The sequence below is a fragment of the Cervus canadensis genome, chromosome 3 (assembly GCF_019320065.1).
Source record: "Cervus canadensis isolate Bull #8, Minnesota chromosome 3, ASM1932006v1, whole genome shotgun sequence".
Lineage (NCBI taxonomy): Eukaryota > Metazoa > Chordata > Mammalia > Artiodactyla > Cervidae > Cervus > Cervus canadensis.
In genome coordinates, this window is record NC_057388.1 from 97827050 (window position 1) to 97844544 (window position 17495).

The 17495-nt window shown below is 43.4% G+C and overlaps 1 protein-coding gene across 2 annotated transcripts in view; it reads left to right on the forward strand.

The window, feature by feature from the left end:
- TBXAS1 (thromboxane A synthase 1) overlaps positions 1-17495 on the forward strand; it is a 159833-nt gene that overhangs the window by 40118 nt on the left and 102220 nt on the right. For both annotated transcript variants that reach the window (XM_043463858.1, XM_043463859.1), the window contains one exon: positions 1249-1301. In XM_043463858.1, coding sequence (XP_043319793.1) covers positions 1249-1301 — 53 coding nt within the window. The remainder of the gene's footprint in view (positions 1-1248; positions 1302-17495) is intronic.

Here is a 17495-nt window from a genome sequence, read left to right on the forward strand (position 1 = left end):
GATGCTTTCAAACTGGGGTGGTAGAGAAAACTCTTGAGGGTCCCTTGGACAGCAAGGAGATCAAACCAGTCAATCCTAAAGGAAATCAACCCTCAATTTTCATTGGAAGGACTGATGCTGAAGCTCCAATACTTTGGCCACCTGATGCAAAGAGCCAACTCTTTGGAAAAGACCCTGATGCTGGGAAAGATTGAGGGCAGGAGGAGAAGGGGGCCACAGAGGATGAGATGTTTGGATGGCGTCACTGACTCAGTGGACAAGAGTTTGAGCAAACTCTGGGAGATAGCGAAGGACAGGGAAGCTTGGCCTGGTGCAGTCCATAGGATTGCAGAGTCAGATAAGACTGAGCAACTGAAGAGCAACTAGATGGTGGAGCTAGACTGAAAGAGCCTGGGATGGATTTTCATTAAGAACATCCACCTCTTCTACTTTCCCAACTCTCTACTCTCATCCACCCTTTATGTGTCTACTTGTCCACTCCATTCCAACAACACAAGTTTAGGGGTCTTCTCTCTTCCACTTCCATCCCAGTTGAAGCATGGTTTCATGTTTATTTCTTTCCTATAACACAATGGATCCAGCCGTTTTCAACCCTTTACCCTTACTATCCCCCTGTGTATATCCACACACAGACCCCATCTCAACAACACGGTGCGTCAAGCATTTTCTGACCCTGCTCCATGCCGTGTATATCTCCTGGAACCCTCCTTTCCCACCCCAAAATGTGTCTCATATATAAAGCTCTAAGGTTCTTATGCCTTGAATATGTTGATTTTAGTTAAAATTTAACTTGGATCATAATTCAGAGTTTGTGATAATTTGGGTGCACTCAGCAGACATTTATGCCTATAGTGGCTGTGAAAAGAGGCTCTGCCAAAAATAATAATAATATAAACCAAATTGCAGAGGGGAATGTTAGTATAGTTGAGAAAGCAAACAGTTTTCAAATATTTTAGCAGCAATTATACACAAATAGTATAAGTATAGATGATCTCATCTGTCCATTAAAACAGAGTTGACAGCGACTGTCTCTTGGCAATGTTATTTTTTCAAGCCACTAGTTTATTCTAATACTCCAAAGTACTGGAGTACTGAGAACTGAAACAGTTCTGAAAACAATACCACTTCAATGATTTTTTTATGGTTGATGTAATTGTGTTCTCATGATTGCAGACTTTTTTCTTGAAGAAGTTTGAATATTTGAAATTCTGTTTCATTTGATTTTTACTATAGTGCTATTTTCTGCAGGGTTTCTGGGAAAGCCACATGGAGCTCAGGAAGCAATATGGACCTCTGAGTGGGTAAGAAGAAAACTCCATTCTTCTCCCATGTATTTTGATTTGTGTGTGTTGAAGTGACATGGAAGGAATGATGAGAATGGGCATGCTGCCTGTGTTTATCACTTTTGAGGATCCACAAAGAGTATGCTCAGCTATACAGAAGGGGCTCCTAGAGAAGATCCCAGGGTGGCCCAGGGTACATGGTGCTAGCCTAAAGAACACCATTTCCCAGTCTTTAAAGCCCAACCAGCTGGGTCAGGCGCTGGGTGCCTTGACCATCTCTGATCACTGTACCAAAGGTGTGTTCCAAGGGGGGAAGTGGCCCTCCACATCTCAGTCTAATTTGCCTTGACAACCCATGGCAAGTCTTTCCCCACAATCTTATCTAAACTGTTGTTGTTGTTGTTTAGTCACTCAGTCGTGTCCAACTCCTTTGTGACCCCATGGACTGTAGCCCACCAGGCTCCTCTGTCCATGGGATTTTCCAGGCAAGAATACTGGAGGGGGTTGGCATTTCCTTCTCCAGGGAATCTTCCTCATCCAGGGGTCAAACTCACATCTCCTGCATTAGCAGACGGATTCTTTACCACTGAGCTACCAGGGAAGCCCCTTATAAACCTTATTTGGGCCCATTTTATTCAACTCCATGGGTACAATATGCATCAGCCATATGGCCATATCATCTGTTATCCAACACTGTACACATTTCAAAGTAACAGGGGGTGTTACTCGTACTTACTGCAGGACAGCAGTGGAAACTAAGACTGACCTCAGTAGACTGGGTTGCGTGGTCACCCTAATTCTCAGCCATGCAAAGTAATATAGGCCTTCCCTTTCTTTTTCCTGTATTTCCCCTTTTTTTTAAAAAAAAATTCTTCATGTTTTCTTTTAATTGTGAGATATATAGGCCAAAGAGCATGTAACATGTAGAATTTAAAGAATATTAATAAAATGAACATATTCCTATCACCAAGCTTAAGAAATTGCATACCAGTATCCTGTGTAGATTTTTTCTTTCATTTATTTATTTTAATAGGAAGGTAATCACTTTACAGTGTTGTGTTGGTTTGTGCTGTACATCATTGCAAATCAGTCATAACTATATATACATTTGTTGCTGTTCATTCACTAAGTCGTGTCTGACTCTGAGACCCCATGAACTGCAGCACACCAAGCTTCCCTGTCCTTCACTGTCTCCCAGAGCTTGCTTCATTGAGCCAGTGATACCATCCAACCATCTCACCCTCTGTCACCCCCATCTCCTATAGCCCCTATAGTTTCCCTTTTTATGCTTCAGAGTATGCTCCTTAAAAAAAAAAAAATTCTGGCACCTGACAAATAAACCCATGGTCAGACCATTTACCCTCTTCAATATTTAATAGACTTGAATCATACTGATTCTCAGCCTATGTCCTTCTAGGCCGGAGTCCTAATCATTTTAGTCTGTTCTTGCACAGCTTCTCCTCAGTTGCTGGATGATTTGGGGTAGCTTTTTTCCAGACTTTCAGGTCTCTGATAACTTTTCTAGGGGCAGCAAGGTTCTGTGGTGTTCCTATTGTATATCCTAATGGGGTCCACTTGGTCTGTGAGCCCTTCTATCCATGGGGCATGTGATGCTTGTTCTCTCAGTGATGATTTTCAAGAGGGATTGACATGTACTCTTTGTGGAAATGCCAGGAGACCCACGGTTTTGACCAAGTTCTTCTCATTTAGTTTGCTATGTAGCCCTGAAAATGTGGTACATGAAGATATTCTACTCGATGGTCTTGGATTAGTTTGTCATTTCTGGATAAGAAACTACTCTAAAATGCAGTGAATTAAGGAACAAGTTATTATTGATTGTGTGCCTAAGGGTTGGCTCTAGTTGGCTGATCTGAGCTCGCCTGTCTGGGAAGCTCAGCTGGGCTTCCTGGGGCTTCTGCAGGTTCAGCGGGGGCAGCTGTACCCCACCCTTTCTTCATTATCCTTGGAAAGGCAGGAGGGCCAGGGCAGGCTCGTCTTGGGAAGGAAAAGTATTGGGAGAGCAAGCCCAATGGTGCGAGAACATAATTAAGTTTCTGCCAACATCCTACCAGCCAAACCAAGTTATATGCAGAAACCAAAAGTCTAGGAGAAAGCACATTCTGTGTGCAGTAAGGCCAAAGCAAGTTACTTGGCCAAGCCCAACACTGGTGGAGCAGGGAGATGTGTTCCTCTAAAAGAAGAGTGGGGAGATGGTGCATACTTTTAATAACAGGCAATTCCATCTCACTCTCTGATCCCTTTTAGCTTGGTCCCCTCCCACCCCTTGCTCCATTTTTTTTTAAGTGCATAGCTTCTTGCACTGAGTATAATAGGTACTGAGGAACTTATCTTTCCAACAGTCTCATTCTGCTGTGGATTGGCATTGACCTTGGAGACTGTCGGTACATTTCCGAGACATAGCACTGACTCACGAGGACAGTGGTTTCCCCAGAATTAGAAAAAGGCCTCTCTAAGTCTGATTCTAGGAATCACTCCCTTGAAGTAGTTCTGTACAGATTTCAGAGTAGAGCTCTTGAGTATTTTAAAACAATTTTAAAACCTCAGATGAAGAGTTTAAATGGCACTGTACTAACTGGTGGATTGTGTGGTGGTGGTGATGGTGGTGTGTGTATGTGTGCATGAGACAGAGATAGAGACAGATTGATTTCCTTGACGACAGGATGGCCAATCAACTTCCCACTCCCCCAACTTTAACACAATTTACCCTTTTCATTTCAAGAAAACTTGAATCATAGAGAACGCTCTCAAATGAGGTTGCAGGGAGAGAAATTGCAGTATGATCTTTGGTAAAAAGGAAAAAAAATGAAAGGTGATGGCATAATTTCTTCATACAAAGCTATCAACTTTCTCTGCTTTAGAAAAATTGATGAGCCTTAAAATGCTGACTTCTTTTTAAATGTGTCCACTGCCAAATTGAGAGGCACTGTAGTGGTGGGGTAAAGTCCTGTTTGAGCTCTGTGAAAAGTGAAAGTCGCTCAGTCGTGTCTGACTATTTGTGACCCCAAGGACTGTAGCCCTGACCCCCCCAGGCTCCTCTGTCCATGGGGATTCTCCAGGCAAGGATATTAGAGTGGTTTCCATGTCCTCCTCCAGGGGATCTTCTCAATTCAGGGATTGAACCTAGGTCTCCCATATTGCAAGTGGATTCTTTACCAACTGAGCCACCAGGGAAGCCCAAGAATACTGGAGTGAGTAGCCTGTCCCTTCTCCAGGGGATCTTTCCAACACAGGCATCGAACCAGGGTCTCCTGCATTGCAGGTAGATTCTTTACCAACTGAGCCACCGGGAAAGCCTGTTTGAGTTCTGTAAACTGGGTGAGACTCAGTATGTTCACCCTTTCAGTTGAAAGGGTTAAACTAGTCTGTATTTAAGGGCCTTTCTAGCCCTAAAACTTAATTTGTTACGTTTTAAATTTGAACAAAATGGAAAAAAAAGAAAAAAAAAAGAAAAAAAAAATTTGAACAAAATGGTTTCACTGATTGGGAATGGCAAGAATGGACCAAGTTCAAAAAAAGACGTCCTTCTTTTGGGAAATAATTTGGTTTGAATTGTCTTAACTTTTGGATTCCTTCTGTCATTAGGAAATATTATAGATCCCAGATTGGTCCCGTTAACATTGAAATAATAGATTGATTCATCATTTGATGAGGGAATCCCCATGCTGTTGATGCCACACGGTGATGCATGACAGAGCATATATGTTGAAAGTGTGGGCAGACAGGATCTCTTTACTCTGTACCTGAACACCAAACATGATGAGTATTTATGCTTATTATCTGTAGTCATCATAGCAACTCAGTCAGAGTTTGGGTCCCCAAACTGGAAACCTGCCTCTTACCCTTTTCCCTTTCCTGTTATGAGGAAAGTTAATTGCTGGAGAAGCCTTCTGCCAAAAGGGGTTGAGAGCACCAATGTTTGTTACAATCACCACCATCACTGAGAATAAAATGACTTCATCAAGTGTCTAGTTTTGCAACTTGCTTTGCAAGATCCTGTGCAAATAAATCTATGCACATTGTCTCTGGTTTCTCTGAACTTGAACGTAAAACAGGAAGGCTGGCACACACACCTATACAACTGTTATGCACAACATAACATGACTGCATCGACTTAAACACACATGCACACACAGTAGCCTCTAGGAGTACGTTCCAAGACCCCCAGTGGATGCCTAAAACCACTGAACGCTGTATATACCGTGTTTTTCCTATACATATGTACCAAAGATAAAATTTAATTTATAAATTAGGCACAGCAACAATAATAAAAGAATCAACAATGATAATAATTAACTAGAACAATTATGGGCTTCCCTGATAGCTCAGTTGGTAAAGAATCCGCCTGCAATGCAGGTTCAATTCCTGGATCGGGAAGACCCCCTGGAGAAGGGATAGGTTTACCCACTCCAGTATTCTTGGTCTTCCCTTGTGGCTCAGTTGGTAAAGAATCCACCTGCAATGTGGGAAACCTGGGTTCGATCCCTGGGTTGGGAAGATCCCCTGGAGAAGGAAAAGGCTATCACTCCAGTATTCTGGCCTGGAGAATTTCATGGACTGTATAGTCCATGGGATTGCAGAGTCGGACACGACTGAGCGACTTTCATTTTCACTTTTCAGAACAATTATGAAAGTGTTAGTTGCTCAGTTGTATCTGACTCTTTGAGATCCTATGGACTGTAGTCCACAGGCTTCTCTGTCCATGGGATCTCCCAGGCAAGGACACTGGAGTGGGTAGCTATTCCCTTCTCCAGGGGATCTTCCTGACCCAGGGATCAAAACTGGGTCTCCCGCATTACAGGCAGATTCTTTACCAACTGAGCCACCGGGGAAGCCCACTATAACAATATATTTAATAAAAGTTATGTGATTGTGGTCTCTTTCCCTCTCTTTCTTAGAATACCTTACTATACAAATTTAGTGCCTTTTCCATCTTAACTAAGCATTTATCATGCACTGTGGCCATAACTTTTATAGTTTGAGGTGCAACTGAAAAACTAGCAGAAATTTCTTTTTCCTTCTCCACACTTTCACATATAAATGATTTCCTCTTACTGTAGATCTTAGCAGCTGCTGAACATGAGTTTTTTTCTCTCCTTAATAAGTGGAGAACTTCCACATTTTCACTTAAAGGAAGTACTTTATTGCTTCTCTTCAGTGTATCCGAATCGCAATACAAGAACACTGTTCTTGTGTTTTGGGACTGTTATTAAGTAAAATAAGGGCTACTTGAACACAAGCATTGGGGACCAGGACAGTCAAATGATCTGAAAACTGATTTGGCTACTAAGCGACCAACGGGAGGGCAGGATGTGCTGGACAAAGAGATGATTCACATCCTGGGTGGGATGGAACTTAATGGTAGGAGATTTTATCACACAGAACATTCTAACACTTAACAATCTAACACTTATGAGTTGCTTATTTCCAGAATTTTCTACTTAATACTTTTGGACTACAGTTGACCACAGGTAACTGAAACCAGGTAAAGCAAAATTGCAGATAAAGGGGGACTAATGTACCCTTGGCAACAAAATATGGAGAAAGAAAGGCTTTGTTGTTTTAGATAAGCTTTGATTAAAGACTACTGGTTATCTCCTTTAGTCTGAGATTGAACCCCAAGTTGGATCTATATTCCTCCCCAAACCCTGAAAGAATAGTATCAACATAATATGTTTGTGATTGCACATGGCAGCCCACTCTAGTATTCTCTCTGGGAAAATCCCATGGACAGAGGAGCCTGACGGGCTATGGTCCATGGTGTCCCAAAGAGTTGGGTACAACAGAGGTGACTGAGCATGCATAAACAGGATACAGATTATGTCCCCTTCAATTTGTGACAAATTTTGTAATCCAGTGGGTGACAAGGATTTATTGTGCCAATACTAGTAATTACTTCTACTTACACAGTGATCTAATTTCAGTTCATGTGCAACTCCTGAAGGCTCCTGTTCAAAGGCCCCTTTCCCCATATCACCTCTCTTGTAAGCGATAGCTCTGCTATTATTTTTTATTAATATAAAAAAGTATATATATATAGTTCCGATCAGAAAATCTTTTTGTATTGTTGAATTTAATCTACTTTAATAGTATCTACATTTTGTATCTTGCTCAGTAAGGCTTTCTTCACTAAGGATATATATTTTTTAACTTCCATTTTTTCCCCTAGTGTTTCTTTGTTTTATTAAAAAACTTAGATATTTGATCCATCAGAAATTCATTTGAGGGTAAGGGTGGAAGTAGGGTGGTGTTCCTTCTGGAAATGCATCCTTTCCCAACTGATTTAAAATGTCATTTTTAAAAATCATCTCTTGGTTCCTATATGTATTTCTGACTTCCCTGCTCCATCTTTCTGCCCAGTCTCATGCCAGTGCCATACTGAATACCCGCCTTTGGTACAGACAGTGCCTTCTTGTACCCAGTAGCACTAGAGTGTTCTAAGAACATCTTTGTAAGTATCAGAATCTAAAACAGTCTATCTCCCAGGGAACCTTGGGTCTTTGCACTTAAAACAAATCAATCTAGCAAATAAAGAAAACCTTAGTTTGGACATAAAGGACCTGGCACTTAGACCCAAAGTTCAGGCCCAGGGGAGGTAGAGGTGTCTCATATGCCTCCAACCTGGACGTTCTTAGCACCATATTTTATTTAACTAGTGGCACTCATGAACTCATAGCACCTGGTCAACAGGGAGTGAGGAAGCTGAGAACTTTGGGATATATACGGGATGTGGTATCAGCTAAGAAAACAATAGGGTTGTTCAGATATTTTTTTAAGCTCAGCTTCCATCACGCCATCCATGAGGGGAGCGTGTTCTCTGGAAGTGACTAAGGTGTGAACACTTCTCTGTAAGTGCTTGTCACCATCATGGTTATGTACTATTTAGATGAAGTTGAAGAGCTGCATAGAGATGGTTTACTTCAAGGCAGTCAGCTGGCCCTGTCATCATCATGTGGGAGGTTTGCTGGCCTACTTCCAGAGGACCCAAAATCTTGGGAACGAAAGGGACTCAACCTGGTGCATTCCTCTGCCACGGGACCAGTCTTTGTTTAGAGGACACCGAGACAGCTCAATATGCTGGACTTGAAAACAAGGGAGAGGATGAGTTAGAGTGGAAACTATTGCCAATTTGTTCAAGAAAATACAAATATTCAGACCCACACTGGGCAACAGATATAGGCAGATTGTTCTCATTTTTAAACTGGACTGAGCGCAATAAAATCATAGATGTGGAAGAATGGCAGAAATCTTAGGCAGGAATGGAGCCGCAGATGCAAAAGAGCCTCACAGACAATGTACAGGAGTCCAACTTAAATAAAGTTTCTGCTGCCAATATGGAGCACACACCTCAGAATGAGATTCACTTACTAAGTGACCTAAAAATGTGACTCTGTCTTAAGAGGAATTGATGTAAATGAAAACACAGTACCCTTGAAACTATGGAATTAAGTACAGAAATCCTAAATTATCTTCACATTTGCCCAGAAGGCCAGCCTGGGGGCAATATTCGGGTCCCCAAGCTTGGTAAAAGTTGAGGCTTTTATGAAAATGTTGAAAGCAAAGCTTAGAATTACTAGCTTCAAGTAATTTGAGTCTGAAACCAAAATTAATAGGAGATCTGATGGTCTCTATGCCACAATTATTGAGAATCATTCAATGAGTTAGCTATCAATACTCACTGGTCAACATAGATCAATCCTGATACTCTGCCTTTTAGAATACATGTTTAAGTGAGTATTTATTAAAGTGATACTGTAGTTTAGGGGGCCACATGATTTCATAAAAGCAAATACCCTGATAAGATTGGCTGTTCTTTTCAGGAGGTCATTGAGAACAGGAAGAAAGCTGTCAGAAAGAACATATTTGACAGTTACCACCAATCCAAAGGAGCTTCCCAGGTGGCTCAGTGGTAAAGAATCCGCCTACCAATGCAGGAGATGCAGGTTTGATCCCTGGATTGGGAAGATCCCCTGGAGGAGGAAATTGTAGCCCACTCCAGTATTCTTGCCAGGACAATCCCATGGACAGAGGAGCCTGGTGGGCTACCGTCCATGGGGTCGCATTGACCAAGCAACTGAGCACCCACGCACACACATAGATCTAAATGCCTAGCCCAATCGGGAGGATTATCGAAAGAACAACTGTTCTCAGACAAATGGACGATTTAGACCAAGAAGAGAGAGATTTCTATTACAGCCCCATTTTTATCAAATGAAACTTTAATAGACTCTTCATCCCTGGCTGTCCCTCTCATGGCCTCTTGTGATCCCAAATGGTGAATTACTACCGAACTTTCTTCTTCCGTGCAGTTTAAGACTTTCCCTCTTCCTAAAAGTCATCCAAAGACCCTTCTGAAATTTACCCACTCTCCTGGACCTCTGACCTCCTCTTTCACCCCTTATTTCACACCGCTTTCTTGCCCTCCCCCCATCTTCATTCTATGACAACCTATAGGTGACAGTTGCTGTGCATTTTAGTGACTACTGATGTCCAAGTCTTTGTGACCCACACTTCTAAACATCAACAGCCTATCTAAATTCCTCTTGTTCGGCTAGAGAAACATCAAATAGAGCATGCCAACTTACAATGGAAAACTGAGGTTCACATTTCACCTCCAACTCTCTTTCTATTACTACCTGTTGGCTTCAAGGATTTGGGTCAGTAGCTTCCCCTCTCGGAGTCTCAGTTTTCTCAGGCACAAAATGAGGGGGTTGGGACAAGATCAGGGACTTTGACCCTTTGTTTAATTATGAGCCTCAGTAAATAATATATTTTACATTATGATCCAGTACACACATATACCTGAAATCAAAGTTTTACTAAATATCTTTTACTATGCAAGATCTGCTTTGATCCAGTCTATTCTCCTCTTCTATTCTACTCTATTCCATGAAAAAACAAAACAAATGCAATCTGATCACGACCCACGAAATTGGTTTCATCGTCACTGGTGAGTCAAGATAAGCAATTTGAAGAGCAAAGGGCCAGATGATAACTGCAGTCCTTTCCAGTTCAAAACTAGGTGACTGTAAACCGGATGACTCAGTTCCAACCGTCTACATTAGAAACATTTTATTAGACGCTGGTTTTATCTTGCCCCGGTGTGGTTTAAGATTCTGAGAAATCTCTGACCAAAGAGATTTTGTCAGCTGAAGTAGAATCAAAGATGAGACACTATTTCTCCAGGGATGGGGCTCCTGAACAATGAGGGCCTGAGCAGAGCTCTGGCTGCCCAATAGCTTTTCCTTCTTTAAAATCTGAAGTTAATTAATTAAAATTAATTCTCAGAATTAACCCCGAATATTTCAAGCTAAAAAGCTTACCAAAATATATGTAATTTGTCTATATACAATTAGTTGACAATGTAAAACATCTCTCCATAAGATTTCTGCTCATCCCCTGGGGTGTCTGGGCATGGACACCCAACCAGGCTGTGTGCGCTGAGAGAGTGGGTTCCCGCCGATGAGCAAAGCAGAACCTTTAAAGGGGAAGAAGCTGACAGCTCCATTCTAGGAATCACTGGACAGTCCAGGAGAAAACTGCCCACTGAGAAGGTGCTGGCTGGTCAGTAGCCAGGAGTCCAGTAAAGTAGAAATCAAAAAAGCCCATTAGTGGCCATTAGGGCCTAACTCGGGGGTGTTTGGGGCTTCCCAGGTGCTTCAGTGTAAAGAAACCACCTACCAATGCAGGAGATGCAGGTTTGATCCCTAGGTTGGGAAGATCCCCTGGAGGAGGAAATGGCAACCCTCTCCAGTATTCTTGCCTGGAGAATCTCATGGACAGAGGAGCCTGGCCGGCTACAGTCTATGGGGTCGCAAAAGATTTGGACACGACTGAGTGACTAAAAACAAAATAGAAAAAAGGGGGATGTTCTTGGCCCTGAGAAGAGAGTCTGGCAGCAGCCCAAGCAGGGCCTCACGGGGAGGGGCCCAGGGAATAAATCTTGTGCAGATTCTCAGTCCTGAGACTGAGAGCACGATGTGAGGCTTGGGACTCAGCAACCAGACTCAACCCCTGTGACCAGCTGGGAACAAAAGGTCCACCATCCTGGCTGGGACAGAGTGAGGCCGAGGAGGCTGGCCATCACTTCATCTCTGGGGGCAGCCGGACTGCGGGTGGGAGATGAACATCCCTCTGGGAAGTCAGCCATGGACCTTCAGTTTGATGTGTTTCCCAAAATCCACCAATACACCAGGTCCAAGGTGGAAGGGGGCTTTTGCTCCATCGGTGACAATCAAACACGGCATCAGTAACTTCTTTATCCCCCACAAATGATCGCCCTGCAAAGATGCGTTCCCAAACAATGGAACATCTTCAAATGAAAATCACATAAGAGCTGTTTCCAGCTAATATTTTTGAATAATAAATCCCATATTTAATTGTATTGTACCTGCAACAAATCCAAGTTGTTCAACCCCAAATGCAAAATAGAGTTATGTAACATAGTCATGAATCACTGTGGCATTTGCCAAAACATTCTCCCATCTGGAAGCAGGTCCAGAGAACACATGGCATGAGGCATGTATCTTCTGTCAACGACTCTTTTGCACAGATAATTCCCCAAATGGCACACACTTACCCCGTTCTCATGGCTGTTAACCCTAATTAACTGAGAATGCAAATAGCTTCCGTATTCTATTCAAAGAGAAGAATGACAAACCATCTTCGATTTCATAATTTAAAAAACATCTTTGCTAAATTCAAGTTCATTCACTTGGTCATGTCTGACTCTTTGCAACCCCATGGACTGCAGCACGCCAGTCTTCCCTGTCCATCACCAACTACCAGAGCTTACTCAAACTCATGTCCATAGAGTTGGTGATGTCATCCAACTATCTCGTCACCTGTTGTCCCCTTCTCCTCCTGCCTTCAATCTTTCCCAGCATCAGGGTCTTTTCCCATGAGTCAGTTCTCTGCATCAGGTGGCTAAATTCAAAGAAGCAGCTAATTCCTAGTTCCCATGGAGCTTCAAGTTCCTCTTTGATCACTATTTTGTAAGCAGAAAAACTTCTCTCAAATAAGTTCTCAGAACCCTTGAATGATTTAAAAAAAAAAAACAAACAGTTTTAAAGTGTGTTCCTCACGGAGGGCAAAAGGCAATGCAAAAACTAAATTAACTCTAGATCCACAGTGTAAGTTGTCAAACAAAAAAAGTCAGATACTGCACACATTTGAAATTCTACTGAAGATTGAGTAATCAAAGTTTATCTTTAAAATGGAACATGTTCTCCTTTCTTCCTCAGGACCCTTAAATCTTTCAGAGTTTGGGTTGTTTACTATACATTCCCATTCTTCCTGGTCAGTCTTCTGTGTAACATTTCTGCAGCTGTGGACACAAAGTAATTCCCAGCAAGGCACTGCCGAGTTTTATGATGCCTGCAGGCCTGGGGCAGATCATAGAAACTTAACTACTCAAATAAGTCCCTTGATTATTTTTCACATCTCAAGACTATGTTCCTAACAACTTCTCCCCCATCTCACCCCCAAGATGCAAGAATTCTGCAGCCCACTATATCAACTTTTCCACTCTGGGTGAGGCTCTCAGTTTATTGGCCTGTTTTAAAAGGCCTGACTCTCTGACATATTTACCACATTCCCCACATTAACCACTAAGGAGGCGCTGTGAGCAGATGATTCTATTTTTGCCTCCGCTTAGAGAAGAACTCACTAATCTTTGCTCTGAACACACAGCTGGTGGATGGCCTGTCACCACATGGTAGGTGGACGTGGGAAGTGTGGTCTGTTGTGGTACAACATCCACCAACACCTCTTGATGCTCCTCAGGCTACAGGGGAAATGGGCGTCCTGGTATTAATCAAGACCACGGCCCTTCACAACAGGACCTCCGGGAGAAGCGACTCCAAGACTTCCCTAGTTTGTCCCGCTCCATGTTCTCTGCTCTGAATGCAGTACCTGGGTCATAGGACCCACCAGAGAGGCAGTTCTTGAATGAACCTTCCATTTGTCTTTGAAAGTTGTCTGTAACTCCTCAAGCTCTCTCCTCTATCTCACTGCTGGACCACAGGTTGTATCTTACGAGTGACATGGCCCCTGGATCTTTGCAAAAGACTCCAGCCCAAAGATTCTTAACTGATGCCCCCAAACCTTAGACTTCTCTGCTAGAGGTTGGGTTCTCCTGCACAGGCTCTAGGCACATGGGTCCAATAGTTGTGGCACACAGGCTCTAGAGCATAGGGTCAATAGTTGCCCCGTGGCATGTGGGATCTTCCTGGATCAAAGATCGAACTCTGGTCCCCTGCATTGGCAGGCAGATTCTTAACCACTGGACCACCAGAGATGACCCCATCCTAGCCATTTTTAAGTGCAGAGTTCAGTGGCATGAAGGACATTCACATTGTGCAACCGTGACTACTATTCTTCTCCAGAACTCTTTTTCATCTTGAAAGATGGAAACTCTCTACCCATTAAACAATAACTCTTCATTCTCCCTTCCCCTAGCCCTGAGAAGCCACCATTCTACTTACTGTCTCTATGAATTTGACTAGTCTAGGTACCTGATATAAGTGGAATCATAGTCTTTGTCCTTTTGTGATTGGCTTATTTCACTTGGCATGATGTCCTCAGGGCTCATCCATGGAGCATGTATCAGAATTTCCTTCCCTTCTAGGGTTGAATAACAATCTATTTTTTGTATTTACTACATTTTATTTATCCGTTCATCTGTCGATGGACACTGGGGTGGCTTCCAACTTTGAGCTATTGTGAACAATGCTGCTATGAACACCAGTGTACAAATCTCTCTTCAATACCTCCTTTCCATTTTTTTTTTTTTTAGATCTATATCCAGAAGTGGAATTGCTGAGATCCTATGTTAATTCTAGGCTTAATATTTTTTATTAATTAATTACTTTATTTTTGGCTGTGCTGAGTCTCTGTTCCTATGAGGGCTTTTTTCTCTAGTTGCGGGTGCTACTCTCTAGTTGTGACGCATGGGTTTCTCATTGCTGTATCTCCTCTTGTTGCAAAGCACAGGCTCTAGGGTATGTGGGCTTCAGTATCTGCAGCACGTGGGCTCAGTAATCTAGATTCTCCAGGCTCTAGAGCACAGGCTTGGTAGTTGTGGTTCACGGGCTTAGTTGGTCCGTGGCATGTGGGATATTCCTGAATCAAGGATGGAACTCATGTCTCTTGCATTGGCAGGTGGATTCTTGACCACTGAGCCTCCAGAGAAGCCCTATGTTTAATTTTTTGCAGAACTTGCCGTACTGTTTAATGTAGCAGTTGCATTTGGAGTTGCAATGCTGTATTTTTCCTTTTGACCGTGACTGAGTGGCTGTCACTTCTTGCCTTCAAACCTCACAAGTGACCTCCAGAAGAAATGTAAACCCCTCCCTGTGCTCCGGAACCTTGCTGGTCAGCCTGAATGACACAGTTCTGATCGGAATGCCCGGCCCTTGTCATCTTGCCCCAGCTTCCTGTTGACTACAAGCCAGTGAGCACATTCTTTACCAGACTCGCCCCGTTATCAACAGATGCTTGTACTGCACCATAAATTCAGTTTGTTTTAATAAATTCCCAGTAGTCCTTACCCAGAGCCCCTTTTTGCCTTATCTCACTCCTCTCTGCCAAGCCTTTTACAATTTATATGTTTGCTTTTCAATTCTGCTTTTAGCCCCCTCCAAGTTTCCTCTTTCCCAGCAGGTCACTGTGGCCTTTGGGTCTCATTTAAACGTAACCTTCTCTATCTGGAACTCTTTCTCGTTCACAAGGCCTACTCTTCTCTCCCCGGCACTTTCCATCTCCAGGCTTCCTACCTGCAGCAATTTGTCAAGATCAGGTCCCTGTCATTTGTAACCTCTGAGTTCTCTCCCTCTGTGCTTCTTTCACAGTCTTTTAGCTATTTTTTGAGGCCTATGTTCCAGCTTTGTGGCCGTTTGCTGGAGGAGACTCACTGAACTCCCCTGGGTCCTCCCCAGGGCACAGCGTGTGCTTTCATTGAGAGATTAGCTAGCTCTGTAGCTACCCAGGTAAGGGAGAGCTGGCAGGTGGCCTATGGGCTCAGGCACATAGGCTTGGGAGGAAGTTTAGAGGTTTTATCTGAGATGTTGAAAGGGAGACTATAGAGGCCAAAGGTGTGGTGATGGTTCGGACACTGGAGAGGACAGCCTCTCTGCAGTGGCAGGAGGGGAGATGGATCTAAGGAATGGTGCTAAGGAAGCGGGTTATTTGAAGTAGGTTATCGTACAGATGCACAGAATGGAGAAGGGCAAGGTGAGGAATGAAGGGTGTGTGTGTGTGAGTCACTCAGTCATGTCTAACCCTTTGCGACCCCATGGACTGTGGTCCGCCAGACTCCTCTGTCCATGGAATTCTCCAGGTACAAATACTGGAGTGGGTTGCCATGCCCTCCTCCAGGGGGTATTTCCAACCCAGGGATCAAACCTGGGTCTCCTGCCTTGCAGGCAGATTCTTTATCATCTGAGCCACCAGGGATGAAGAGAGAGGATGGAATTTGTAAAAGACAAGCAGACAACCATTCTAACAACCCAGGTGAGTGATAACAGTGATTTGGATCATCAGAAACATGAGGAAGAGAGAGATAGACTTTCATAAAGGACAGCAGAGTTGAACTACTAGTTAGTTACAAGGAATAAGGGCTAGGCAACATTAATCACTGATGTTGGCTTTGAATTCGAGAGAGAAAACGATCATTCCCTATGTAATGAGGAGATGGAGCATAGCTGAGAGGAAGACAGCACCATCCTCGCCACCATCAGTTGTAACTATGACTGAGACTTTGGGTCCAAGGTGGCTTGGGAACAGAGCACTGGAAGAAATTGCCTGGCCACGCTGGGACAGAGTAGTGGGTTGGGGAGCCCCAGGCTACACTTGGAATCTGGAATCTCCCGCCTCTTATCCTCCAGTGGCATTTCCCATAGGGCAGCTTCTGGACCATTTCCATTGACAAAAATAATAGTTACATGGAACTAAAGTGGGGAGTTCCCCTTGGTCAAAGGCTGGAAACACTGGGTTAATCCTTGGAACACAGGTCTCTCAGAACTGTTCACGTAATAATGTGCTTGGAACATCTCCAAGTGGGAAATTTAGTATGCAGTGTTTATTTGACCACAGAACTTTTTTTTTCTTTTTCCCCTTTCTGGAATGTCTCTTGGGACTAGAATATGGAGAACAGGCACTGAAAGGAAATGCTGATCTAATAAGCAGCAGCATTTTACTTCTAAAGAATTCCACATGAAAAACAGGCATTGATAAGAAGAGTTTACTTCACCATTGTAAATTATCAGTGTTACCGCCAGTGATTATTAATCACCTCCCTTTGGAGGTTGTGTGGGTGGGAGTGTGTTTATTCTGTGGCGCTATGGAGAACTGGGGACACAGCCTCATGCTTTGCATGTTTGATTACCTTTTATTCCCACACCTTTCTCTCTGGTCCCTTCCTGTCCCCAAAAGACAACCATTCCATTGTGCTTAATGTATATTTTGGGAGGGGGGTGAGTGTTGCAAGTTCTTGCAAACTGGGTATTGTGGTTCATGTGTGTTCTCTTTGTTGTTATTCAGTCACTCAGTCATGTCCGACTCTTTGAAACCCTGTAGACTGCAGCACACCAGGCTTCCCTGTCCTTCACCATCTCCCAGAACTTGCTCAAACTCATGTCCATTGAGTCAGTGATGCCATCCAACCAACTCATCCTCTGTCATCCCCTTCTCCTCCTGCCCTCAATCTTTCCCAGCAATAGGGTCTTTTCCAATGAGTTGACTCTTTGCATCAGGTGGCCAGAATATTGGAGCTTCAGCATCAGTCCTTCCAATGAATATTCAGGGTTGATTTCCTTTAGGATGGACTGGTTTGATCTACTTTCTGTCCAAGGGACTCTTCAGCTCATGCCAATGGTAGTGTCACATCACTCATTTATCCTTTAGTTTCTTTACTTCGCACTACGCTTTGAAGCTCCATCACGACGCTGTGCACCCATCATGTCTGTTACCTCCAACTTTTGCCTGTCATTCTGCAGTGCAACCCTGCCCAGCTTTCCCATCCACTCTCCCAGAGGGGGATACCCAGTGGCCTCCAGCAAACAACACTGCAGTGGACATCCTTTTTTGGGCACTTTCTGGACTGGTGCATGTATTCTATGGGCTATGGCCTGCTTTTAAGACCATAAGAAAGAGAGATCTTTGTAGTAGCAAATGTTATTTACCACATGTAGTGAA